A 26,143-nucleotide genomic window follows, 5' to 3' on the forward strand; every position below is an offset into this window, starting at 1 on the left:
TAATGTTGCTTCATTTAATGCAAAGCTGTCCAGACGCTTTGCACAGCAGATGTTTAGAAAATCATTAAGTTTGAAAAAGATTTTTTTTAAAAACAAGACAGTGATGTCACGGTAAAACTAATATAACTTGCGCTAATGTAAAGCTATAAATAATTTTTATGTATCGTTCAGAAAGGGAATTTGTCATAAGCATATTTTACACATTTGACAAAGATGATGATTTACACAGCCTTTATTTCCTCATGTTTAGGACCAGATAATATGCCACTTAGTACAGGCAGAATATGAAAAAAGTGACAGCAGCTTCACTGAAGCAAAAAAAAAAATCAATATGAAAATAAAAATTTCCTTCTGACAAAACTTATTAACGGCAAAGAAAATGGTAACTATATTTCCAAGTCAGAAAACGTGGAAACAGTATGAACATTTTGAAATAAAACAATAAATGTAACACAATGCATTGACTCAACTAAAGGCTTGCAGTTTTATGGGTGAGACATGTATTTCTTTTCCTTGCAATGTTCACAATGTTAGTGGTATTTTTATCAACAAGCTGTAATTGGTACAACAGTGTTACTGGCATTAATTATAATTCTTTTTGACTGTGGCAAATTCAAATGCTGATTTACAGTAACATTTATAAAACCAGAGGTAAAACATGACAATAATAATGGCAGATTGTGATGAGCTGCTGTCCCATATTGCCAAACAGGTTTTTGCACAGACGGGAGTGATTTAAATTCATATTTTGTGCATTTCCAGCAAAGCCACTGGAAATTTTAGTTATTTTCTTCCAATAAACAACAGTCTAATATTTTATCCTGCCTGTAAACTGGTGAGGATCTCTGAAGATTGAGGCGTTTCCAACCTAAATACCGCTGGACTAAAAAACTTGAGCCTACTAAACAGAACAACACCTTATCTTTGTCATGTAGTAGGTCAGAGCGTGAGATGGTCAGAGGACACAAAACGATGGAAAGATAAAATTAACAAAAGATTTGTATGGGGATACAGTTACACTTAAAAAGCCAGGAGGAGAACACGAGTCTCACCAGAAGCACAGAGGGGTTCAAGCTTTTCACCTTACGGTAAGCGGAAGATAATTCAATTAAACTCAACTCTTAACCGTCACTGATCTGACACTGATTTACAATTCATATTTAATTTATGTAAATTTTCAAGGAATGCACCTGTCATATTGAGGCAGATGAGATTCAAACTGTTAAACTGCTTTATATGTTTGTTTAATCGTGTTGAAATGACAATAGATGCTCCAATATGTATTGTAATAAAGCTGCAGAAATTCATGCTTCTCTATTACAGATTATTTAAGGTCAACAATGTCTCCTCAACAAATTGCAACAGTGCTGTTTATTCTGTCTTCAAAAGTATGCTCACGTAAGTTCTTTATTATATTTTAAAAATATAATCCTGACTAAAATCTTTGAACATTTTAAACGAATACATCATCTAAGCTGGTGAACGCATTCCGGTGTGTAAACATAATTGTGTTGCATGTTATCTTGTTTACAGTTAAGCCCTAAAAAGATTATGCCTTAGGTGCAAAGTAAGCTATTAATTTGAACAACACATTTATTCTTCTTACTTCTTAATATGCAATGAAAAAAGATTTATCTGTAAAAGGCTAAAGATTTGGGTGACATCAAGGAGGAGTTCCCATTTTAAAGACTTGGACATTACCAAAGCTAATATGTAAATATGAGTGGAAACTTGCAAAAGAAGAGTTTGATTATTGTAATGGAAAAAAAAAAAATCACCACCAAGGTATAAGTAATTCAGGGCTCAACTGAGTATGGTGCGCATATGTGTGTGCACCATATTTGCACACACATACGGTGAGCTTAAACCTGTTCTGGTCTAATATCTTTCCCTCTAAAGACCAATAGTCAGGGCCACATTCAGAAGGATGTGGCCCCTGGGTCTGGGTGGACCCCGTTTTGGTGCCCCACCAGCACAAGATTATGTTACGTGCGCTAATATATATCGCTGAACACCAACTTCAGGGGTTTTAGGCCTCATCTACATGAAATATATCTTCATATATGAAATTTGCAGTCAGACTTTATAAAAAGTTTCAAATAAATATGGCATAATTTCTAGAAATATTTTCATGCATACAGACATAAAATCACTGAAATATGCAAAAGAAGATGTGGAGCTTTTATAAAAAAGTCCATTGTTCTTCCATCTGGTGTCATTAGAGTTGAAAGTCTGTTTTTTTTTTCATATCTCTCAGGGTTTTGTCCACAGTTCAAAACATGATTATGATGACTGTACCTCTGTCTCCTGCGTCAGTAAGCCTATATGTGAACAGCCACCTGATAGGCTGAATAGGAGCCCAACCCTGTTCCTATGCTGCTCCTATGATAGAGCATCATTTTTTTAAGGTTATCAGTTGAGATTTGGTCTAAGTATTTAATTAAATTTGCGCACACCTACCAAACTTTTTTTTTTCTTTCTATTAAATGTTACAAGTGCCAAAACCTAAATACCCTCCTGCTCAATGCTGTGAACAGAAAGCCTTGATAAAAGGATCATCGGGGGTCAGGAGGTCCAACCGTACTCGATCAAATACCAGGCCTCCCTGCAGACTGAGAAACGGGAGCACTATTGTGGAGGGACACTGGTGGACAAAGAGTGGGTGGTGTCTGCTGCCCACTGCTGGAGACCGTAAGAACTGAAATCAAAGAGATGTTTGATTTAAATTGTATTTAATCTCTGTTTCATTTTAAATTTTATTTTTTATTTCATTTACTCAGTAAATAGTTCATTAAAGAGATCATGAATGAAAAGGATAAAAAAGTTTACATTTATATTTGCCCATAAATAAAGGAAATAGCTTGAATAGCTTATCAACTCATAAGACTGTTACACGGACTAATACAAAACATTAGGTTATTTAATGCCACATTGCTTCATCATAATGATTTTCAAATCTCAATTTAGTTCTTTTTATCTCACTGTCAATATTGTTTGATAAACTGACACGTTTTTAATACCACTTCCTCTTAAATATTCAAAACAGATTTTTACATATTTGTTTTTTGTAAATCTGTTCTGATTATTGTTTGTTTTTTTGTTGTTGTTTTTTTACATGTAATTTATACATACGTTTTAAAATGTTCTACTTAATTCATTAAGTTTCAATATGTTTAACTGTATAAATATTGGGTTCATGTAATCTCTGTGTCCACTTCCACTTTTGACTCTAACAGCTCTTTTCTGTGAAAGAAAAATCATATTTATAAATGTTTTACAACTACTACCCCAGACTTCCACACAATATGTCAGGAACAATCATGTCTGACAAAAATACAAGGCCTTTCTGTTTAGTAATCCCTTCACCTTATTTAAAACAGGAATAGCTTTGGTTATTCTGATAATTGGACAATCGTTGCTTTTTGAATGGGACTGTTTGTTTTTGACTCCCAGGAGCTACTTGATGATTGTGGTGTTGAGTGAACACAACCTGCGTGAAATGGAGGGATATGAGCAGATCTTCGGTGTCTCAAAAATATATGTGCACAGCTACAACTACAAGACATTCAACAATGACATCATGCTTATTAAGGTTTGCAGAAGGGGAGCGGTGGTGAAATAATAAATACCATGTAACAGAATTGACAAGGACTAGTTGCTCATCATTTCACTGGTCTGTGTTACAGCTTGATAGGCCAGCAGTGCTGAACGCCTACGTCCAGCCAGTCAAGCTCCCTGATGAAAACACCCCCCCATTAAGAGGGAATCTTTGCACCGTGAGTGGGTGGGGTGTGACACAGGTTTACAGTTACGTGCTGTCTCCGGTGCTCCGAGCTGTGGACGTGACAGAAATATCGCTCTGCTACTATTACTACTGGGGCAGGATCACTGAGAACATGATGTGTGCTGGATCTCCATATGGTGGCAAAGATTCCTGCCAGGTACAAAAAAAAGTTATTCTTCAAGTGTACATGTCATTATGATCAACTTTGATTTCAGGTCTGACTAAGTGAGATAAGCTCATCATCCTGTGCTTGGTCATCCACAGGGAGATTCTGGGGGTCCACTTGTCTGCAATGGCAACTTTGAGGGGATTGTCTCCTGGGGCATCAGTTGTGCAAATCCATACTTCCCCGGTGTCTACACCAAAGTGAGGAACTATGTGCCATGGATCAACAATATCATGAATTCTGATTAAACATTTAGCTTTAATCTTAATAACATCAAAACTTATAACGCATAATTTTGCCTTCATATCTGCATGGTACTATAAATAACTTTTAATGTAGCATAATAGTTAAATCATTGTGTAATTTTCATGTATTCATTTCTCCCATGCTTCATATAAAAGTCTTTCTTGCTTTTGTGGTTGTTTGGATGAAATATTATTGCATTAGAATAAACTGTAGAACTACTTATCTGAATGTCAAATGAATAGAACTGAATTATTTAGGTGGTCACAAGTAAGTAGTAATTTATTTGTTAAGAGATTTCTAACATATTCCCAAATAAAAGCATTTTTATTGGATCTTGTTTTACTTAATAAAGAACAGCAATTTTATTTTAATAGTTATTGGATCAAGATAAACTGCATAGTTGGCTAAAGGTATAAATGAGCTGACTCAATTTTTCCCCACAAGTCATTTCATGTATGAATCATATCAGTTAGCCATAAATTATCTTTGGGGATGAAAGATTTGCGAATCCTTGTCTTAAAGATTGTGTTTCCAAGACTGTTGACATGTCTACTCAACTGTATAGCATGCTTGAAAATGTTCTGGCAAACAAATACATATTGTCTATTGTCATATGTGTAAAAAATGCTTATGATAAATTACATTTCTGAGTGAAAATGGTAAAGTAATTAACAAAGTATGGTTTGCTTAAATATACAGTGATTTTTTTTCTCATGATCTGATATTAAATCAGACTCTCACCATTTCTTGTTTTGCTCTGTTTGGATTACCAGGACTATTTCTGTTTGCTAGCTCAAGAAGTTTGCAAATATTTTCATAGTAATTGGTGTATTTTAACAATTAAAACCTTGGACCAGGTTGGGTTCAGCTTCGGAAGACCACATCACAGTGCCGCTGTTGTCAGCTAAAAATAAGAAAGTAAGGCTTATAATTCACACATATTAGTCAAAGTGAGACTATCAATTTCAGTTGGAAAATTCAACATAAAAGCATGGAACCATCCTGTCTTAATTCAACAGTTCAGCTGCTTGTGGGTTAAATGCATAAATCACAGTGTAACAGTTTTTGAATGTATATTTGCAAAAGTGTAGTGCTCTGTATGACATAGCTCAAATAATATCAAACAGGTTTCTTTTAGACGAGAATGAGTTTATTGTACTCCAATAGCCTCTACAATCCAACAAAACAACAGTCACCTTCAGAATACGGTGGAAAACAAATATTCGTGTAATATTTTTGTAGCCAACAAATCTGAAATAATGTGGGATTTTTATATCAATATGAACTGAAATCTCAACAAGTGTGTGATATGATTCACACACTTGTTGAACCTAAGTAATAAAGTAACCAGTGAATGCATATAAAAGCAGATCGTCAACATCATTTTTGAGTAGCTGTCTTGACTACTAAGATTATGATTAAATTGTCAAAACTTATATGCGAAATGTGGTATTTGGGTTTTCTGTATTATACTGCATTTTATTGGTCTCTAGTTAACGTAGACAACTCTCCTGCAGTTTCTTGTCCACCAGAGTTAACTGTTTTTCAAAACAAAGAATTCCTGCTGTTGCACTTTTTCAACGCCAGATGTCACTAAAAAAACGCTTAAAATATTAACGTCTGTGGCGCATGCGTGCATGGTGTTGTTTTTGTTGCGCTAACAGTTCGCTACCTTGAAACAGTAAAACCCGGACTGAGGTTCACATTAAGGGCTATTTGAGCCTCCTGTTCTGGGTTGACCATGTCTGTGAAACACGCCATTAGCCGAGGGCTGGAGCTCGGCCGGTCTTTTCTTCAGATTGGTCTCCTTAAATCAGGCGGCCGAGTCGCAGCAAAGCTCCGAGCTGACCGTTTCCGTGTAGGCCCGTCGGTCCGCACCGTTCAGCCTCAGGCTTTCCTGCCGGCCCGGTACCGCTATTATCGCACCTCTCTGAAGGGTCTGGCGGCTCAGCTTCAGTCCGCCGGTTTTAGAAGGAGGTTTACCGGCGCGTCGCCTCGGAACAGGGCCGTGTTTCTGGCTTTTGGCCTCGGTGTGGGGCTTATCGAGCAGCAGCTGGAGGACGACAGACAGAGCGCTGCAACATGTCAAGAAATACAGGTATGGTGACCTAAAGTTAGATTCTGATTCAGTAGTTCGATTTCAAAGGCTTCAAGCCATCTTGACTGTTTTTGAAAATTCATACTTGGTTTGGTTAGACCTCAATAGAATTATTATGCATTCCCCACATTCAGCATATTTTATTTTTAACCAAAGGACAAATAAAAGTTGTGGCCAGGAATGATCTCTTGTAGCAGTCAGTCTAGCAACAAATCTGAAGAGGCCTCTGACTGAAGACTATTGCTATGAGAAGGCTATAAGTTTCAGACCAATAGGACAATATTTGGGGAAAATTAGACAAGGCATGCAGATATTGGCAGGCACAACATTCCTATTGCCAAAAAATGCATCCCCCTCATAGCTTGAAGAAACAAAGAACTAAGAGTGAAATGACGTTTTCTGCATAACCACATTTGTTTTATGAACTACTGGTTTAGTTTAGAGATGGTTTGCCCAACATAAAGTGAAAACAATCCAAGTTAGTTAGAAGTGTCTTGTAATCTGTTCTTCCTCCCAATGTGCAGGCTGTGTTTAAGAAGAAAAAAATCCAGAGCACACTGAGACCTTTCACCTCTGGATTCAAACTGGAGGACTACGTTATAGGGAACCAGATCGGTAAAGGTTCCAATGCGGCCGTGTACGAGGCTGCAGCTCAGTTTGCTCCCCCTAAGGAGACAGAGAGAGACTCGACACTGGTGGAACTAAGAGACAATGAAGAGGAAGTCCAGAAAGTGCGATCTCCGGCATGCTGCTCCTTGAGAAACTTCCCCTTGGCTATCAAAATGTTGTGGAACTTTGGGGTGAGTAATCTGCAGCAAATGTTGTTATATGGTGATGAATAAAAGCTTATTAAAAAATAGCTCAAATTATTAGAGGTGCTGTCTGAATCAATTGAAAATGCTCAAAAATAGATTTTATTTGGTTTAATTTTTTTTACCCAAATTATATTTTTGATTATTTATTTTATAACTATAATTATTATTATTTAAGAAAAAGCTAGGCGGCTATGCTAGCCTAATAGGGCTAATTTAGATAACAGAATTTTATGCACAAACCTCTTTTTGTTTACATTTAAACTGATGGAACATTCTAATTTTTGGGTATTTTTTGTACACAGGCTGGATCTTCAAGTGAGGCGATATTAAAATCTATGTCGCAAGAACTTGTCCCATCTGGTCCTCTGGCCTTAAAACAGGAAAAAGAGCAGATTAACCTGAATGGGTAAATATTATGTGTTCAGATTCTTGTAATCCTGTCCTGCTGTACAGACCAAAGAACTACAAACATGCTGATGAATCCTTCTGGTCTCTCTGTAATGCAGACGTTTCGGAGTGCTTCCCAGAAGAGTTTCAGCTCACCCAAACGTGATCAGAGTGTATCGGGCTTTCACCGCGGACGTGCCGCTGCTACCAGGTGCGCAGGAGGAGTATCCAGATGTGCTGCCAGCCAGGCTCAACCCAGCGGGCCTTGGAAACAATCGCACTCTTTTCCTAGTCATGAAAAAGTATGGCTTGAAAAAGTTAAATATGGCTTACCGTATTTAATCTAAAACATCCCACTGGTTTATATTATCAGGTTTAACACATGTAGTGCTTCATTAAGCTCCTGTTGTTTTTGTTTTCTAGCTATCCCTGCACACTGCGGCAGTACCTGCAGGTTTCCACACCCAACCGCAGGCAGAGCTCTCTGATGGTGCTGCAGCTCCTGGAGGGGGTGGACCATCTGTGCAGGCAGGGTGTTGCTCACAGGGATCTGAAGTCTGACAACATACTGCTAGAGTTTGACTCAGGTCAGATGTAAAAACACACACAAAAACAAAAAAAACATGTTAATCATGTTTCTATCAGATTTTCTTTAATATTTTGGCCCTCTTTCCGTTATTTTTCTTGTAGGTGGCTGCCCCCGTTTGGTAATTACTGACTTTGGCTGCTGCCTGACCCAGAATGACTCCAGCTTACAGCTTCCATTTAACAGCATGTGGGTCAGCAGAGGAGGAAACGCTTCACTCATGGCTCCTGAGGTGAGTCTAAATACTTCAACCACAGTAAATACTTTCTGACACAAGTGAAATATTTCAAAATGAGACTTCAGGAAGGTGATTAAAATGGCTACGATGTACGTTACCTCTTGAAGTCGCTTTGTCACATTTTGTAATGCTAAAACTGTAAATCTCAATGTGTTTTGTTGGGATATTTTGACTTTTTAACCCCTAAATAAAATTTGAATTCATTTTATTAGTGTACTGAATCCTTCTGTGCGTAATCTAAGCAGTTTAGCAAACCTGTGTGTGGAAAACTCAACAAAGCACATCAAACTGAAGTATGTCTATTTAAGACATAATTTGGAGCTGGAGCCATTAAGGAAAATCTTTGGGAAGATTTAAAACTTGATGGTTGTTTATCATGTTTATTTATATTGAAAAAAATTCTTAAAGACTTTTGATTTACCATTTTCAAAATAAACTCAGTTACTATTGTCTAAAACCCTCCAAAGCCGTATGTATTGTTGCAACTGCTAGTTTAGTTTTGCTGTTTTTTCCACCTTTTGTTCAAATAGCATATCATAAATTTGAAAATAGAATTAAATGTAGTTACTGTGTGCAGTTTAATGTAACTAGTGATCTAAAACGCTGCATTAGATATGAGAATGTTTTTAAGACCAGTATAAATAAGTAATAAATGATTCATATTGTCACTTTTATTATCATCACAGTAATACCACAAAATATTGTGATAAAACCCTAAGTCTGTGTTCCCCATGTGTAAAGTTAATCAAGACATACTTTGTAAAATTTAATTCTCCTTTTGCTTGACTTTGTGTTGGATTATTGCATAAAAACCAAATAAACGCACTGAAGTTTGTTGCTATTATGTAAAAAAATGTGAAAACGCTGAATTGACATACACATTTATGAACACACTTTGTGATCATTTATTAATGTGACAATAAAATGATGTGTTAAAACTCATTAAAATGTGTTGTTCTTGTCTCTAGGTGGCGACTGCAGCTCCAGGCCGTGATGTGGTGATCGACTACACCAAGACGGATGGCTGGGCTGTGGGGGCAATCTCCTATGAGATTTTCGGACAGCAGAATCCTTTCTATGGAGCGGCTGGATTGCACAGCACAAACTACCAGGAGAAGCAGCTGCCTTCTCTTCCTGCCTGTGTTCCAGCTGATGTCCAGTTAGTCATTAAACTGCTACTCAGGAGGAACCCAAATAAGGTAAAAGCAGGCTCCTAACTTAACTGAAGGATAAGTTAGGACCAGAAAACTGCACAAATAACTGGAATCTGCACTGAATGCATTATTCTTTCTCTGCAGCGCCCCAGTGCTCGTGTTGCAGCCAACATGCTGCATTTCAGCCTCTGGGGTCGCAAAGCCCTGGCTAACCAGGACAGCGCTGGCATGAGGAAGCTGGCTGATTGGCTGCTGTGCCAGTCCGCTATGGTCCTCCTGCAGGGCTGCAGCGGCCCCAGTGGGAACAGAGTGGAGGCGGAGCTTCAGAGGAGCTTCCTGTCTAACCTGGATCTAGAAGAGCTGCGCGCCGCTGTAGGCTTCCTCCTTTATGGGCAAGATCAGAGCAGGGTCTGCATCATGTTTCCATAAATTCACTCAAAACTCAGAAAACTCTTGTGTGTTTAGTTAATAAGCTAGTGTAAGTGTAATGCTGTAAGTGTTATGCATCGTTTTACCAGTTGCAAAATGGATTGCATTATCCTTCTTCTATGCGTTGTACACAATATCCCACACAAGTCTTCAGTTGTGTCTCACTTAGCATAGATCCATTTCTAACTAGTGCTCTGCATTTAAATCTCAGGGTAAAAGACGTCGGTGTCTCTGCATCTGTTTTTCTTAATGTAATTCCCCCAAAATGAATTGTCGATAATAGAGAAGAATACTGATGGCTACTTGTAGTTGAGTTGTTAAAGATGTAAGATCTTTTATTTATTTATTTTTAATACTTACAAGAGAGAACCACTACACATACAGTAATTATTAAGCCACAAAGTTGAGGCCAATGCAGATTTTTTTAAATTAAAACAATGCATTGCACTTGTTAGGCTCTACTGTGTAGGGTAACGTAGTTGCTATTTCCATTAAACACCTGGTTACCATTAAGTGTGGATAGTTCTAAATTTTTCTGCAAGCTTTCTGAACACAATACATGGAAAAATCTATTAAAAAAATGTTTTGCTGTTTGCACTTTTGTCCAAGTTTGCACATTTGCTGAACTCTAACCAAATATTACAGATGGGGGTGGAGGGAAACTAAATGAAAATACTTAAATTTGTTAGTGCTAAGAAAATGTTTGAAAAATAAAAGAATTTGAAATTCTGCAGGTCGGATTTTTTTGTGTAGAAAAAATTTGTTTCATTCAAAGAGGGACGCTGAGTTGATGCTTGAATTCCTTTGCAGATTTCCTATGAAACTTTCTCTGCCATTTGTTCAAGCATAAAGCAATGAATAACTGTAGATGTTGGGTTCACGGAACCAAATAAAAACAAGAAGACTTCAGTTTAGGAAACTTTATTAGAGATCCAATCTGACAGGAAAGAATCTTGTGGTAACCTAATAATTAACTTCAGAATGGCGGAAATGCGCTCATCTTAACTCATCCTCACACTACATTTAATACTCCTCTCCTTCCTCCTCTCCCTCACCCTCAATTGAGTCGACTCCCACCTCTTCATAATCCTTTTCCAGAGCCGCCATATCCTCCCTGGCTTCAGAGAACTCTCCTTCCTCCATCCCCTCACCCACATACCAGTGGACGAAGGCCCTCTTGGCGTACATCAGGTCAAACTTGTGGTCGAGCCTCGCCCAGGCCTCTGCAATGGCTGTGGTGTTGCTCAGCATGCACACAGCCCTCTGGACCTTAGCAAGGTCACCACCAGGAACCACAGTGGGCGGTTGGTAGTTGATGCCAACCTTGAAACCAGTGGGGCACCAGTCCACGAACTGGATGGAGCGCTTGGTTTTAATGGTGGCGATGGCAGCGTTGACGTCTTTGGGAACAACATCGCCACGGTACAGAAGACAGCAGGCCATGTACTTGCCATGACGAGGGTCGCACTTCACCATCTGATTGGCCGGCTCAAAGCAGGCGTTGGTGATCTCAGCCACTGAGAGCTGCTCGTGGTAAGCCTTCTCGGCGGAGATCACAGGGGCGTAGGTGGCGAGAGGGAAGTGGATACGAGGGTACGGCACCAAGTTGGTCTGGAACTCCGTCAGATCAACATTCAGGGCACCATCGAAACGCAAGGAGGCGGTAATGGAGGACACGATCTGGCTGATCAGCCTGTTCAGGTTGGTGTAGGTGGGGCGCTCGATGTCGAGGTTTCTGCGGCAGATATCGTAGATGGCCTCGTTGTCCACCATGAAGGCGCAGTCGGAGTGCTCCAGGGTGGTGTGGGTGGTCAGGATGGAGTTGTAGGGCTCCACCACCGCGGTGGACACCTGAGGAGCCGGATAGATGGAGAACTCCAGCTTGGACTTCTTGCCATAATCCACAGAGAGACGCTCCATCAGCAGGGAGGTGAAACCAGAACCGGTTCCACCCCCGAAGCTGTGGAAGACCAGGAAGCCCTGCAGGCCTGTGCACTGGTCAGCCTGGAGTAACAGAAACATAACGTGAGCCTGCTGTATAAGGTATAATATATTGTAACTGTATTCATACTCTTTGGTTTGTGTTCAGATCCTTTGAGTTCCAGTTCCAACTTGTTTGTGGTTTGTCTCTAAGCTTCAAAGTCTTCATCTTAGTAAAATACCTTGAGGTCAGCCAGACTGGAAGGAGAATATAAATTTTCCAATCTTACCACAAATTCTTGTTTGGATTTTGGTCTCAACTTCGAATGTAGTTTGATATAGCCCATATAGAGGTGCACAAAACTGATATTGTGATTTTTTTTCCCAACCCTGCAATATATGTTGTAGTGCCTAGTATTAACATTTGCTGCTGTGAGACTCTGGCTGAATGTGACATACGTTTGAAAATGCAGTTTGATGGTATTTGGAAGATATTAGCCAAAAATGATTGGGCCCCAAACAGTCTTTACAATGTGAATATTGCACACACTGTAATTGTAATAGATTTGTGATATATTGTGCAGAACGAAGTCCATCCCATACAGAATGGGATTGACACCAACTAAGTCATTTATGAGGATTTTGGATTCAGGACCTAAACGTTCAGCTTTGGTCTCTGACCAAAGGATTTGTCTACCCAAGCTGTGGAATCTATGCAGCTTAGGTGGTTGCTTCTCTGATTAATGCTCTCCTTGTGGGATCTGTCAGTTTTGCACTGGGTTTATTTTTGGCGAATCAAGCTAAAAGGGTCTGAACACAAATGCATGCCGCACTTTTCAAATTTTTATTTGTTAACATTTTTTTGAAAACAAATTATTTCCCGTCTATTTCACACTTCAAATAAAATGCTGTATTAAATTAGAGAAATGTCAAGAGCCTGTTTTGTAAAATTGACCCACCAGTTTGCGGATCCTGTCCAGAACCAGATCGATGATCTCTTTTCCGATGGTGTAGTGTCCGCGGGCATAGTTGTTGGCAGCGTCTTCCTTCCCAGTTATCAGCTGCTCAGGATGGAACAGCTGGCGGTACGTCCCAGTGCGGACTTCATCTAAAGAGATAAATGCAATAAGATAAATTCTCCAGTTTAATCAGTAAATAATGAGACATTCATATTAATATTTGTGGAATTTACCAATAACAGTGGGCTCCAGGTCCACAAAGACAGCTCTTGGGACATGTTTTCCAGCTCCAGTCTCACTAAAGAAGGTGTTGAAAGAGTCATCTCCACCGCCGATGGCTTTGTCGCTGGGCATCTGTCCATCAGGCTGGATCCCATGTTCCAGGCAGTACAGCTCCCAACAGGCATTACCAATCTGGACACCAGCCTGACCAACGTGGATGGAGATACACTCACGCTGGAAAGACAAAACAAAACATTTTTCATTTTCACCAAAGGAAGCCATTTTTCAGATATCATCCAAACTGAGGTCAAGGACAAGAATGGTAAACTCTTCTTTGTAAGGTACGCATTTTTCTCTGCTTACTTCATTTTTTTTTTTTTTAGAAAGATAGCAATTCGTTAAAAATTGTGAATCTTTGTTTTTTTTTTTTTTTTTTTTGCTTTAAATAAAGCAGTGCGTTTTGTGCTGCGACACCAAACTGCCAATTGCTCAGAGGATTACTGTAGAGAGGGGATTATCTAGGTCAGACATGTTGCAGTGTGCTGGCTGGGAAGCTCCTCTCTGCTCAACCATTGGATTCCTGCTGAAATAGATTTTATTTCTGGTGACAAATATATAAATATTTCACCCAGTTTGGTAAAACTGCTTTTTAATTTTTAATGGATTGCATTTGGTTAAGTGTTGGATTTATTTAGTGTACGTTTACATAAGGACGCCTTACAGGCACAGACAACCAACCTGATAACCTGATAGCTAGTTAATAAGACATGGTGGTTAAAGAAAGGCATGAACGCTGATTTAGAACAACCCTTATATAAGTGAAATATTTCAGACAAAACTGAAATACATATAATATATTTATTATACGGATTTTACCTATTCAGATCGTCAGCAGGTCGAAAAATGCATCAAGACAAAGCGCAATACAGAAATGACCTACTTTCCTTAGATCAGACCTTAAAAATAGCAGCTTTGCAAATAAAACGTTTGCAAAGAAAATGTAAGACATGCTTACCATGTTCGCTTGTCGATGTTATGCAATGTAATGACACAGGTTCGGAGGAGAATGTGCGTCCGCGCTGCTCTGTGGATGAAAGCTGCTTTAGTGACGCACCGCACGCGTCCTCAGGGAGGATACAGAGGCGCGCGCACCATCCACCACCACCCACACAAACCTGACATCAACCTGTATGAATGACGCGCAGACAAAGAGATGCAGCCGATCCGCGGAGCGTATCTGGTACAGAAGCATTTGGCATGAAAATAAATAAATAAGTAAATCAGAAAATGGTGGATGGGCTAAAGATGAGGAGGCGCGCCATTTTATTAGGAGATAGGGGGGCATCCAGGTTATGGATTCTTTCAACACATTGCCCACATCCAGGTGTAGGGCCACCAGATGATATGTCAAGATATGTATCCCTGTATCAGTTTGTTTATATTGTTTTATTATTATTACTATGATTTTTTTTAACGTCAGTCCAAAATGACTGAACCCTTTTTGGAAACTGCTTGTGCCATCCTTCAAGCATTTAGATATTTTTTTCTCCCACGCTTTTTTGCAGGATAGTTTCAGCCTAATTGGAGGGCTATTAAGCACGAACAGCCTGTTTATGGCTCTCCATTTCTCCATTTACTTGGATTTCAGAGTTTAACGAGGCCATCCAAAAACAGTTTAATTTTTTCTTTAAAAACCACGATTCTCTTGCTACTTATACAAAATGGTTTCCGGCCACACTCCATCGGGCTTTTATAGTAGGATACAGTATTTATGGAGTATGGCACGCTGTACATGTAGAATGTTTTTTTATTATTATTATTTATTACCAACCTAAAAATCACACGCTGTAATGTGCAGTAGTTGAACTCTGACCTGATAAGTGAGGCTCCTCCCACAGCGCCCCTCCCTTCTGAAAAATATGACCTTTTGCTGCATTCAAGCTTCCAAGTCCGTTGTATTTTTAATGCTCACAAACACAGGATTAATGATAAAAAAAATTCTATCTGCCAGGTGCTGTGATATACATTGTGTTTCTTTATTCGGATGAATATTTCAATGCCTAACATGTACACGGTCAGTTAAATGTTTAACTGCATATTATAGATTCTTGTCATGCGGTTTGACGGATAAATGATTACGAGCTTATAAACGTAGCAGAGTAGGTGGCCCTTTCGCACATGCCACATTTTGCTTAAACGTCAGACATGTTTTCATTTTGGAGAAACTTAGGTTTAACTCGAGCAGCAGCGGTTTTCTTTTCCATTCCCCGACAAGCTTTGGGTCAGTGCAGCAGCCGAACTGGAGGGTGCTTAATTCCGAACCGAGAGAGCTCCGGGAGCCGATATAATGTTCCACCGAGCGCCGAGTTTGTTGCACGGGTGTCTGGGATCTCCACCATGGCCAAGTTACCTTATCGGGAGACGGCCGACGGGCTGGACGCGGCGTTCATTGGTGTTCCGATTGATACCGGGACTTCGAACCGGCCAGGAGCAAGGTGCCATTTTTCCTCCTCTGGTGGTCAAACTTAGAAAGAGTGTCATTAGTGATTTACAGTAGTTAAAAGGCATATCCTGCATAATATGACGTCAGTCTTAAGTTTTTCTTTTACTTACTGCAGCTTTAAAGAGTATTTACATATCTAAAAAAAAAGAAAAGAAAAAATAACGATCAAGTTGAACCTATCAAGGTATTACTGGACGAATATATAAACATAACTAACTTTGGCATCAAATAAAAGAATGTATTATATTCATTTGTCATCTAATTGCTTTGAATCAATGAGGGATGAAGGAATTCCCAAGATTATCCACCTTTATACATGAAAGTGTGCAATACTGTGAAAAGTATTTGCCCCCTTAGAGATTTCTTGTTAATTTTACTGATAATCAAACCAGCCTGAGTGCAGTTGTCAAGTAATAATTTCCAAAACCAGCCAGGTCCTAATAACTGCTCGTCTCACCCTAGGCAGGAGTAAAACTCATCATAAGTTTTTTTTTTGATAACTGGCAGTGAGCAGAGGGATTTTGGCCCTCTTCTATTTGCAGAATTGATGCAAGTCAGCTACAGTGGAGGATCTTAAGCAATGAACAACCTGCATAAAGTCATCCCAAAGAATCCTAATTGGAAGTCCAGACACTGACTATGTGCTTCAGATTCAGTTTTCACAAATGGCCAAGTTGAGTTAGAAAACTTTTGTCCCCTAATCTTTTTGTACTTACTCAGCCCACCTCTGTCTGATATTAAAGTTTGCTTGATGATTTGAAACAATTAAGTGCAAAGAAAAACAAACTAAAACACAACGTGCACGGGGTTTGCAGGGTAACAAATTTAACTGCATGTATTAATGTCCACTCTTTTCACACACTCTACAGGTTTGGTCCACGCCAGATCAGAGCAGAGTCTGCCTTGCTGAGGGCTTACAACAGTGGCACCAGGGCAGCGCCTTACGAGTCCCTGATGGTTGCTGACATCGGGGACGTAAACGTTAACTTGTACGATTTGAAAGACACCTGCAAGCGCATCACGGAGGCCTACAGAAAAATCCTGGCCACTGGCTGTATCCCTCTGACTTTGGGTGAGAGCAGCTGAGATCACAGATATCAACAGTTTGCTGAGGTTTTCAGAAAGCAACAGCTCAGTAAATGATTTAGCACCTGGAGACAAAGTCTCACACCTGTGTGCAATAATTAATTATCTAGTATGCTCTTTCATAGCTCAGGTGTTAAGCAAATGTTGGTTTCTGCAGGTGGCGATCACACTATTGCGTACCCAATACTGCAAGCTGTAGCAGAGAAGTAAGTATCCATCATTAGAAAGAGGTACATGACTGAGATTGTCAAAATTCAAGATTCTTCAACCAAAGTGTATATATAGTTATTAAACAAAGAATGTAGAATTTAAACCCTAATTGAACTTGTGATTATTTATCCACTTTCACCATCCCATTTTAGGTACTTAATAGAAAAGAAATAATTTTTCCATTCGGGTTTGATGCAGAACAGAAGCAGCCCAGTGAGTTGTGGTTCTCGTTGGTTATAATATCATTAAACATAATCTTTTATGGTCTGTTTTCTGTCAGGTAGATATTTCACTCCAGGCATTCCTTAGAAAGGACCTGGCAGCATATATTGTTCCAAAACCTTGAATCAAAATTACTATTGGTGTCTTCGCAAATATGTGTCTTGGCACTTCATGCACACCATAAATGTTGCTGAACGTCTTTTTTTTCTTCTCTTTAGCTAAGTGGATTTAGTCTTGTTGGCATAGAGAAATGAATTTCAGCTTTTAGATTAATCAGTGCAGTTTCAGGTTAGTTTTTCACCTCCAAAAACCTGTTTACATTTTTTACTGATATGTAGCTTTTTCCTGGCATAGCAGCTGCACAACAAATTTCCAAAGTTCTCCTGAAACAGTCTGTTTTTAGTTAAAAAGCTAATGATAGAGGTTTATTTTAAGCAGGTATATTTATTTTTGAGGCAAAACTGTCCTAGTAGTTCTGCAGAAAGGAAATCTGAAAACGTAAAGCTACGATTCTCATTCCAGTCCTAGAAAGTTCTAGAGCGGAGATCCGCAACCTGCATTTCTGCCGCCAGTTCAGCCGATTGAAACTCGTTTAGAGCTGCAAATGTAACAAGACCTTTTTTTTTTTTTTTAAAAAGGCAATTTATAATTTTTGATAAATGCTGACAATACAAAATGTTTTTATTTTTAAAGAACCACCATCGTGTTTCCATTTGTAGATCTTAAAATAAATAAAAGCAATTAAATGTTTGCAAACAAAAGAAGAATGCATAGGAGGAGAGTGGGAGTGTAGAATGAGGTTTGCGAAACAGAGATGTTGTTTTTAGATCAGTTTTGATTTCTGCTGTGTGTATGATCATGTTTTTGCATAAGAAAATATGTACTGTTGTGGAATTTGCGTAAACGTTGCAGAAGCTGCTTTCTGCTTACAACAAGATATAATAATTTTCATACATTTCCAGAACCACAGATTGAACCATGTGACCCTAAAACATTAATAACAGTAAAATATATCTATTGGATACTCCACAGTTAGTTGTCTGTGTAATAACTTGTCAGGCATGGCCCTGTGGGTTTGGTCCATGTGGACGCTCATGCGGACACCAGCGACGTGGTTCTGGGGGAGAGGATCGGCCATGGCACCCCGTTCAGACGCTGTGTGGAGGAGGGGCTCCTGGACTGCCAGCGGGTGGTTCAGATCGGCCTGCGAGGCAGCGGGTACTCGGCGGACTCGTACGAGTGGAGTCGGGCTCAGGTACAGTCTGGGTTGCTGTTACATGGTGATGGTTTCGGACCATACACAGTGACAGTGTTAGAAATGTCACACTGCGTTGGTAATGGTTTGGAACCTGTAACCAGTCAGTTCACGGCTGCACTGTGGTGAAAAGTGTTTGGAGCTTCTTCTGTCACTTCTTCTTTCCTTTTATTGTTATTTACTTTCTTCCTTTTTTAAATCATTTCCTTTTTTTAAATCATTTCCTTTTTTTAAATCATTTCCTTTTTTAAATCATTTCCTTTGCACTTCCTTTCTATTCTATTTTCTTTCTTTATATCCTTCTATTTATCAAGCATTGTTCTTTCCATCCTTTCTTCCCTCTTTCTTATCCTTCCATTATTTCAGATTTTTTGTCTTCCCGTTTCTTCTCATTTGTTTTTTATTATTCCCTTTCTTTAAACATGCTTTTCTCATTCCATCTAATCTTGATTGGTTCCTTCTTTCTTTTCTTCTATCCTTCCCTTAATTCCTCATCTTCTAACTCCCTTCTTTCTTTCTAACCTTCTGTGCTTCCTTTGTGTTCTTTCTTTCTTATACCCTCTGTGATTCCCTCCTTCTTTTAGTCTTTATTTCCTTCCTCACCTCCTTCCTTCTCTCTTTGCCTTCTTTGCTTCCTTCTTTTTTTCTTCTGCCCTTCTATCATTTCTTCCTTCACCACTTCCTTAGTTCTTTCTAAACATTTTTTTGTTTTTTCATTTCTTTCTTCTTTTGCAGATTATCTCTTTAAAGCCTTGCCGTGATAAAATGTTGTGCAGTAAATGTATAGTAAACTTTTGGATTTAAACTTCTGAAATCTAGGCCAAAAACAAGCTGAGGATCTTGCTAGTTAGAATTTTGAAAGAATGCATACGAAAATATGTAAATAAGCTCCTCTATTATAATCTGAGGCATCATTATTAAATGTCTGCATTCCTCTGCAACATTCACATTGTAAGAATCCTTCACTTTATCACATTTAAGTCACAAAGCAATGAAAATGATCCTTCATCTTCCCATTTTTTTCTGACCTGCAGGGTTTTCGTGTGGTCCAGGTGGAAGAGTGTTGGTTCAAGTCTCTCTCACCTCTGATGTCTGAGGTGAGGGCTCAGATGGGAGTCGGGCCGGTCTACCTCAGTTTTGATATTGACGCTCTTGATCCAGGTTTTGCTCCCGGAACAGGAACACCGGAGATAGCAGGACTCACTCCCATACAGGTAAACACAAGCAGCAGTCATTATAACTTCTCAATAAAATGCTAATTTAAACATTATTGGCTGGGTTTTACCTGTAAGGAGATTCAAATTTTTTTTTTACATCTAATACTAATTTTAAGAAACCAAAGATAATAAATGAAGGCTGTACTTTAGCCCTTTAATATTACACGTTTTCCTTTCTTTAATTGGATTGGTAAAAGTTTGATCCATCTATTTAGAATAGCATACGTTGACAAAAGTATTTTTTCTCATAAAGTCACAGCTAGTTGAAATATGTTTTGCTATGTTTTCCTTTTCTCAGACACTAAAACCATTTTTTAAAATCTTGAACTTAGGGAGTTGAGATTATCCGAGGCTGTCGGGGTCTTAACCTTGTTGGATGTGATCTGGTGGAAGTTTCCCCACCTTATGACACCACAGGTACTTTAATTGATTCTTAAAACACACTGTTATTAGTTTTAAGTATTTTCTGTAGCTTTTTTTTAATAACCTTGTTATATCTACTTTCATTCTCTTTAACAGGAAACACAGCCTTGACTGGGGCCAACCTCCTCTTTGAAATGTTATGTGTTTTACCAAAAATGAAATACTACTGACCTGGATGTAATATTTGGTGCTGCTTTTTGAAATTTTAAATGTTATCAAGGTTAACTTGGGTGCAGTTCTGTTTTAAAAATACATTTTCATTTCCGATCCAGTCTTATTCAAGTTGTAATTAAATGTTGTACTTTGATAATTACATATATTAGCAATTTAACATGAGCTGGAGCTCTTTTTCCTGTAAAGAACCTTAAAGTGACATTTGTTGGGAATTGGTTAATAAAATAAACTAAACTCGACTTAATGGAGATTTTTAATGTTAAGAACTTTATTTTATGTTAATTTATTCCTGAAAAAGATGCACAAAGTGAGAGGGTCTGTGACATTGACAAAGTTCTAGTTGCTTTCTGTGTTTATCTTTTCTGAATTAAAAAATAAGATTTTATATACAAGTAGCTACAGAAAAAGTTGGAACTTGTGTTGCCAGAAAAACTTTAGAGTGTAATTTGTTGGATATTTATCAGAGCAGCAAAATATACACGTCATTTTATTGCAGTCAAATAATGACACAATTAAAAGAAAAATTTACCATACTTATTTTGACTCATCCTCACCAAAAATGCCAATAACTGTGGACGTTGTTTCACATTTACCTACTAATCATCTATTGCCATTTTATTATTAGACAGCAACGTACAAGGAAAACCTGTTGGGTTGCGTAAGGGTTAAAACACTTAATCTTATATATTTGAAACACTTACTTGGTGTCAATATGCTGGAAAACAACAGTTTGTCCTCCTTTTGCTTTATTTAGCTCTAGATTAGAATTAACACCATAAAGAATAAAATTACACAGCATTCAGTATAATTAAATGTGCATCAGGCTCTAAGGGCGTTGACCTTGTGCGACAGGGGAAGGCAATCATTCTTTGGCACATTTGTTTTCTACAGCTGCACTGGTTGGCAACACGCACTGTGCTAAAGTTACATTGACTGCATTCGGTTTCTTAACTCTTAAAACCCAACGTCATCTTAGATTATTTAGAAGCAAGAAGGAACAATAATTTAAATAATATATTTAGATTAAGCATCAAGTAAGAAATTTACCCTGCTGCAGTTATTAACCAATAATGTTACTGTACCATCAGAGGGTCTTAGACAATGCTGCCAATAATTGCAAGCAGGACAAAACAAGCAGGCGGCATTGTTTATCCCTGAATTACCAGTTTACTTAACATTTTTCCACATCTTTGCTGCCGGCTGAAGGGAGGAGTCTCTAAATCAGACCGCTGTGGTCAGAAAGATGCTTTAAGAATGCGCTCACAGTCAAAGAAAGGTTCACTCCAGAAATGAACTCTCTCGAATGTCCAAGTGTGTCTGAAAGAGGCAGACAGGAATTCCAGCTCTGAAGCATGCAGCTAACTTGATTCAAGATATAGTTTATATTTATACTTGGCTTCATGTTAAAAGCAACACTGCTCCAATTATTTTTTTGCAGAAGGTCTTGTATATTCCTAAACTCCTGTGATATGACGCTGTCTTTTCATTTAAGATGTATAAACTATGTTGTGTGATATTGGAAGCGTTACGTTTGTACTTTGACCATAAAGCTAGTTGGTGGAACATTGACTAAATTCCAGCCCACGTTGTTATTAGCCTTCTCTGTTTTTGTTTCACCTTACTTAGTGAGCAAAGGAGAGCGACTCCTCTCCACTTCTATTTAGGGCTCCTCTTAATTGGCAGCAGCTGTCCTTTTTAAACTTCAGAGTGATTCAGTAAGCTTCCTTATACAAAATAAACTAAACTAAAAACAGATGCAACCATCCAGCTGACAGCACTCAGCAGTTTTTCCTGCAAGTGGTAAATGTTGAGGACATGCAACACAAAGCCCTTCATTGTTCCTCAGTTTTTGTAATTTAACTCTTCCCATTAATATTTAACTGCATTGTAATAAGTCTCAGCAAAACGTCCTGCCAGCAGAGGGCGCTCAAAGCTCAAAGTACTCTGCTGTTACGATTTTAACATTTTGCTGATATTACAAATTAAATTAGTTTTAATGGCTGATTTATTTAATTTTTTACATTCTGAAGTTTTTTCACTATTTAAGACTTTGTACAACACTTACTTTGGATGGCTTTAGGGGACCTTAAAAATATGCTACCAGAGGTGTGTAAAGCATGACTAAAAGTAAGGAACAGGTTTATCACATGGTGTAAAAGCTGTTGGTATGTTTAGGGTAATGCTGTAATATTTGCTTCTGTCCCACGAGTGAACTGCTATTTCTGACAACTTTGAATCAATATTGCTTAAATATTAGTGCATTAATGCTCAACCTTATCTCTGATAAAAATAAGTCTTAATTTTTATCATGGTAAAATAAAAGAAGAAATTAAGCAAAACAGCTTTATTCCTCCATATCTGTTACTGTTGGTATTACTCCTCTATAACTATTAGTATTATTGCAAAATAATAGTAAAGTATTTCAACAATATTAATTATTTCAATTGAGTGTTATTGTCACTGTGATTATATTTACACACAGTAACTTAGTCAAGCAGCCAAGAGGCCGATGGTAACTTTAAAGGAGCAGCAGAGATCCAAACCTCAGGTGAGCAACGCTGGTGATCCACAAATCCAGGTGATTAGTGTCTCAAAAATTAAAATAATACCTGAACTCTGACCCCAGACAGGTGAAAATGAGGCTTTAGAGAGAATGAGAAAGTTCATACTATCTCTTCATAGGGATCATATCCCCTACTTCAACATCTCTCTGCTCTGCTTTTTTGCAGCCAGACAGAGATTTGAAGAAGAGTGGCAACTGATGGTGTCACCCAGGACATGTTACTATGAAATATCATCCCTCCTGCCTGTATATTGAGCTATTAGCATGTATTGACTGTCAAGATTTTATGCAAGACTGACCACTACCGGGTATCCTTCCTGCCCACAGCATCACCACCCACGACTCAGAACCCTGGATTATGACTAACAAAGTTTAATTTCCCTTTTGGATAAATGTTTTACTCCAATAAAATCTGACAGAGGCTGAAGGATTTTGCAGTGGAGAATTGAAAACATATGTACAAAGCTGATAGAAACATATAAGTGCCCCAATACACAAGCGTCACACTTAAATATTATTTGTGATGATTTGTGATATGAAAAAAGATATAATAGGCAGTTTGTGGTTTAAACATAACATTCACAAAAGCTTTACGGGTCTGAATTGCGCAAGGCACGGCACTGCATATGTGGACTGGAGTTTTCTAAGAACTCCACTCATGTGGGAAGAGTGTGGTCACCATGTAAAAGAGCCAGCGTGGGTCTAGGTGGCGTCTCCCCCACGCTGGGATTAGCTGTCCTTCTCTTTCAGCCCTCCCTGAATTCCATTCCGCCTTTTACTTTCTCGGCTTCCCTCTCTGCGCTCCGGAGGACTTCCCAGTGACTTTGCGTGGCCGCATTCAGCAACACTCTGACTAACTCAAAGTCCCAAAGTACTGCTGCTGCTGCTGCTGCAGCGGAGAGCGCGCAGGAAGGAGAAGAAGCACGATTGGAGGTCTCGACATTTGGCGTGTTTTCGCAACCTTCCCCCCTCCTCTCCTCTTCCTTGGGGAAACGAGCGCGAGCAGGGAATAGTTTTTTACCTGTTGATGAGGTCCCACGGGTGGCAGAGGAGCAGGCGCATACAGTGTGAAAAAAACTCGCTCCAGCACCGGACCGCGGGAAGCGAGTAAAGGACCTCGGGATTTTTTCTTTTTCTTCCCTTTTTCCCCCAGCAGAAGCAGCCTTTGCTGGGTTGGTGGAAAAATGGGCTCTCCGACCTCCTGGAGCTGTGGACTTATGGTGTCTTTGATACTCGCATGTCAGCTTGTTTCTGTAAGTGAACTCCAACTTTTATCTTTTGCACTTTTATGCACTTGGCTGGACAGATTCAGATAAACAAAACCTATTCCCCTCAGGTCAAAGAAACACATTACTTCCTTTATGCCCCCTGCGGGGAAAGAAAATGGTGTTTTTGATTTGTTATTATTCGTGTTGTGTCAGTGGCGCATGCAGGTGGGGTGTAAACTCTTACCAGCATGTTCTGTAGAGGTGCGTTTAGAAGTAATGGGACAAACCAGAACCCGGGTGAAGCCGGGCTAAGTTTGTGCATAGAAACAAGCTATTCATAGTCTCCCCTGGAGTGCCGGAGCTTCTCAAACTTTCTTCAGGCTACACTCTGTTTTCTGCTACGTAAGAGAAGATTGTGATTTAAAAAAAGAAGAAGCATGAACTAATCAGATTCCTTATAGTTCTTTTAATTTTGGTGCCTGAGATATTCCTTCAAACTAAAACTCATGCAAAGTGTGGAGAGCCATACGTGCCACAATGATAAAAAATATTTTGTAATTAGAGGAGAATGCTTTGCAATAAATTAGCATATATGTTATTGCTAATTTGAATTTCCATAAGTAAATAATAAAAAGTGAAAATCCTGAATTGAATTTAAAATTGTTCATTCATTCATTCATTCGTAATCATTTAGAATGTTTTTACTATTTAATTTTAGCAGAAGTGCACCTCTAAACTGTAGGTGCAGCTTATCATGTATAACCTAATATTTGGGGAATTCATGTTCAATTTTTAGTTGTTAATTTATTTTTAATGGCAATGGTGATTAAGGAAATATTTTTTATATATGATGCTATGCTATTATGTTTCATTGAATACCTCCTGAAACTTCTCACAAATTATTGCTCCTCCCAACCTGCACCTCTTCAATCTATGTTTTATTCATACATCTTCTTAATTCATTAATCTTATCATAAATGTCTTGCACAAGTTGGAGCAAATAAATCTGATTTAAATTTAAACTTGCCAAACGAGCAACTGCTTGAGCAAATCATTTTTTGCTTCATTTTTAATTACTGAAAGTACTAATGGATCAAAATATAGACATACAGTTTCACTTCCAGTAGGCCACCCATGCATTGTGGAGTGACTTATTCTTGACAAATCGCTGACATTACAGTCTAAGAACCCTGCTGTCTTCACTCCTCTATATCTGTTGTATGAATCATATAGCATATGACCATCGCCTTGCAGTTGAGAATAGCCTTCCCCCCACTCTTTGCAAACCCTGTCTGTCTGTTCTCTCACCTTTATGCCCTCTAATAAAAAGAGCTGTCATGAGGCGGTGTCCGTGTCACCTCTGCATCGATTTGATCTGAAGTGAAGCTTTTCTCAATGATTTGATGCCATCTTGGTGGCAAGCATTCATAAATCTTTCACATTCCTGATCCAGAGCATTAAGCCACTGGTATGTCCAGAGTTGAGAGGGTACAGTGGGATGCATCTGAGTGCCACAGTTCACCTGCACAAATGAAACGCTCAGCTTCAAGCTATGTATCCTCTAGAATATCATCAGACCGCTCAGATTCCCCAATCTCCACAAGTCTATCATCATGTGCTGTGTGCTGACAGTGGAGCGTACCAGCTGTTATTAACAGCTTGGTCAACAATAGCAGCATAATTCAATTAGCTGGAACCGCAAGCATCTGTTTCTTGCATTAGGACTTTGAACTACAGCAGGCTGACTGCCTCTTGATTCAATTAGGCGCATGTACCGGTGTTACTACAGGGCCCTCGTCTTTCTCTCTGCTGGAATGTCACGGTCATGTGTATCAGCTCAATACAGTCTGACTCAATGCAAAGTCCCAGTGGGTATGAGCTCCGCATCAAATAGGGTTCCAGAGTCTTAGCTGCGAACTACTCTGTAGCACTTGCAGGTGAAGTTGAAACTAGATCAGGCTCTTTAGCTTGCTCTTTTAGGGCTCACAAAATCCTGCCGTGGGACAAAAGTAAATCTGATGTGTATGAGGGTGTTAAGTTGTATCGGCCTGTTGTGCAATAAGTCGCACTCATCAAGCTGTTATGCTGGTTTTATGAGGAATTTATTTTCATTGTGTCAATTTGTCTGCTTCCACTTGCTGAATACAAACCTGAATCAATCTGAATTTTGTGACCAAGCTATGATCCATCCATCCATCCATCCATCCATCCATCCATCCATCCATCCATCCATCCATCCATCCATCCATCCATCCATCCATCCATCCATCCATCCATC

The 26,143-nt window shown here is 38.9% G+C and overlaps 5 protein-coding genes across 24 annotated transcripts in view; 4 read left to right on the forward strand and 1 right to left on the reverse strand.

Annotated features, from left to right (window-relative positions):
- Positions 1 to 993: 993 nt before the first annotated feature.
- LOC103467818 (trypsin-3) lies at positions 994 to 4,939 on the forward strand. Its single transcript, XM_008414514.1, has 6 exons — positions 994 to 1,088; positions 1,324 to 1,398; positions 2,538 to 2,691; positions 3,454 to 3,592; positions 3,687 to 3,941; positions 4,049 to 4,939. The coding sequence occupies exons 2-6, from the start codon at positions 1,341 to 1,343 to the stop codon at positions 4,196 to 4,198; spliced, it is 756 nt and encodes a 251-aa protein (XP_008412736.1). The 5' UTR covers positions 994 to 1,088; positions 1,324 to 1,340; the 3' UTR covers positions 4,199 to 4,939.
- An 873-nt stretch (positions 4,940 to 5,812) lies between these two features.
- On the forward strand, positions 5,813 to 10,632 carry pink1 (PTEN induced kinase 1). The gene is made up of 8 exons (XM_008414513.2): positions 5,813 to 6,294; positions 6,819 to 7,094; positions 7,412 to 7,515; positions 7,616 to 7,798; positions 7,920 to 8,083; positions 8,187 to 8,314; positions 9,289 to 9,519; positions 9,619 to 10,632. Exons 1-8 carry the CDS (start codon positions 5,938 to 5,940, stop codon positions 9,901 to 9,903), a joined length of 1,728 nt encoding a protein of 575 aa, XP_008412735.1. The 5' UTR covers positions 5,813 to 5,937; the 3' UTR covers positions 9,904 to 10,632.
- A 176-nt stretch (positions 10,633 to 10,808) lies between these two features.
- On the reverse strand, positions 10,809 to 14,126 carry LOC103467815 (tubulin alpha-1B chain). The gene is made up of 4 exons (XM_008414511.1): positions 14,020 to 14,126; positions 13,016 to 13,238; positions 12,783 to 12,931; positions 10,809 to 11,907 (listed from the first exon to the last, which is right to left on the reverse strand). Exons 1-4 carry the CDS (start codon positions 14,020 to 14,022, stop codon positions 10,927 to 10,929), a joined length of 1,356 nt encoding a protein of 451 aa, XP_008412733.1. The 5' UTR covers positions 14,023 to 14,126; the 3' UTR covers positions 10,809 to 10,926.
- Positions 14,127 to 14,293: 167 nt separating this feature from the next.
- agmat (agmatinase (putative)) lies at positions 14,294 to 21,055 on the forward strand. The gene is made up of 7 exons (XM_008414512.2): positions 14,294 to 15,499; positions 16,377 to 16,579; positions 16,751 to 16,799; positions 18,085 to 18,280; positions 19,315 to 19,494; positions 19,830 to 19,914; positions 20,017 to 21,055. The coding sequence occupies exons 1-7, from the start codon at positions 15,210 to 15,212 to the stop codon at positions 20,088 to 20,090; spliced, it is 1,077 nt and encodes a 358-aa protein (XP_008412734.1). The 5' UTR covers positions 14,294 to 15,209; the 3' UTR covers positions 20,091 to 21,055.
- A 2,298-nt stretch (positions 21,056 to 23,353) lies between these two features.
- hspg2 (heparan sulfate proteoglycan 2) overlaps positions 23,354 to 26,143 on the forward strand; it is a 127,341-nt gene continuing 124,551 nt past the window's right edge. For 16 of the 20 annotated variants that reach the window (XM_008414489.2, XM_008414495.2, XM_008414497.2 and 13 more), the window contains exon 1: positions 23,354 to 23,910. In XM_008414489.2, coding sequence (XP_008412711.1) covers positions 23,842 to 23,910 — 69 coding nt within the window. In that variant the 5' untranslated portion in view covers positions 23,354 to 23,841. The remainder of the gene's footprint in view (positions 23,911 to 26,143) is intronic. The other 4 variants (XM_017305826.1, XM_008414506.2, XM_008414507.2 and 1 more) reach the window with 2 other exon arrangements.

The sequence above is a fragment of the Poecilia reticulata genome, linkage group LG7, assembly GCF_000633615.1.
Source record: "Poecilia reticulata strain Guanapo linkage group LG7, Guppy_female_1.0+MT, whole genome shotgun sequence".
NCBI classification, from domain to species: domain Eukaryota; kingdom Metazoa; phylum Chordata; class Actinopteri; order Cyprinodontiformes; family Poeciliidae; genus Poecilia; species Poecilia reticulata.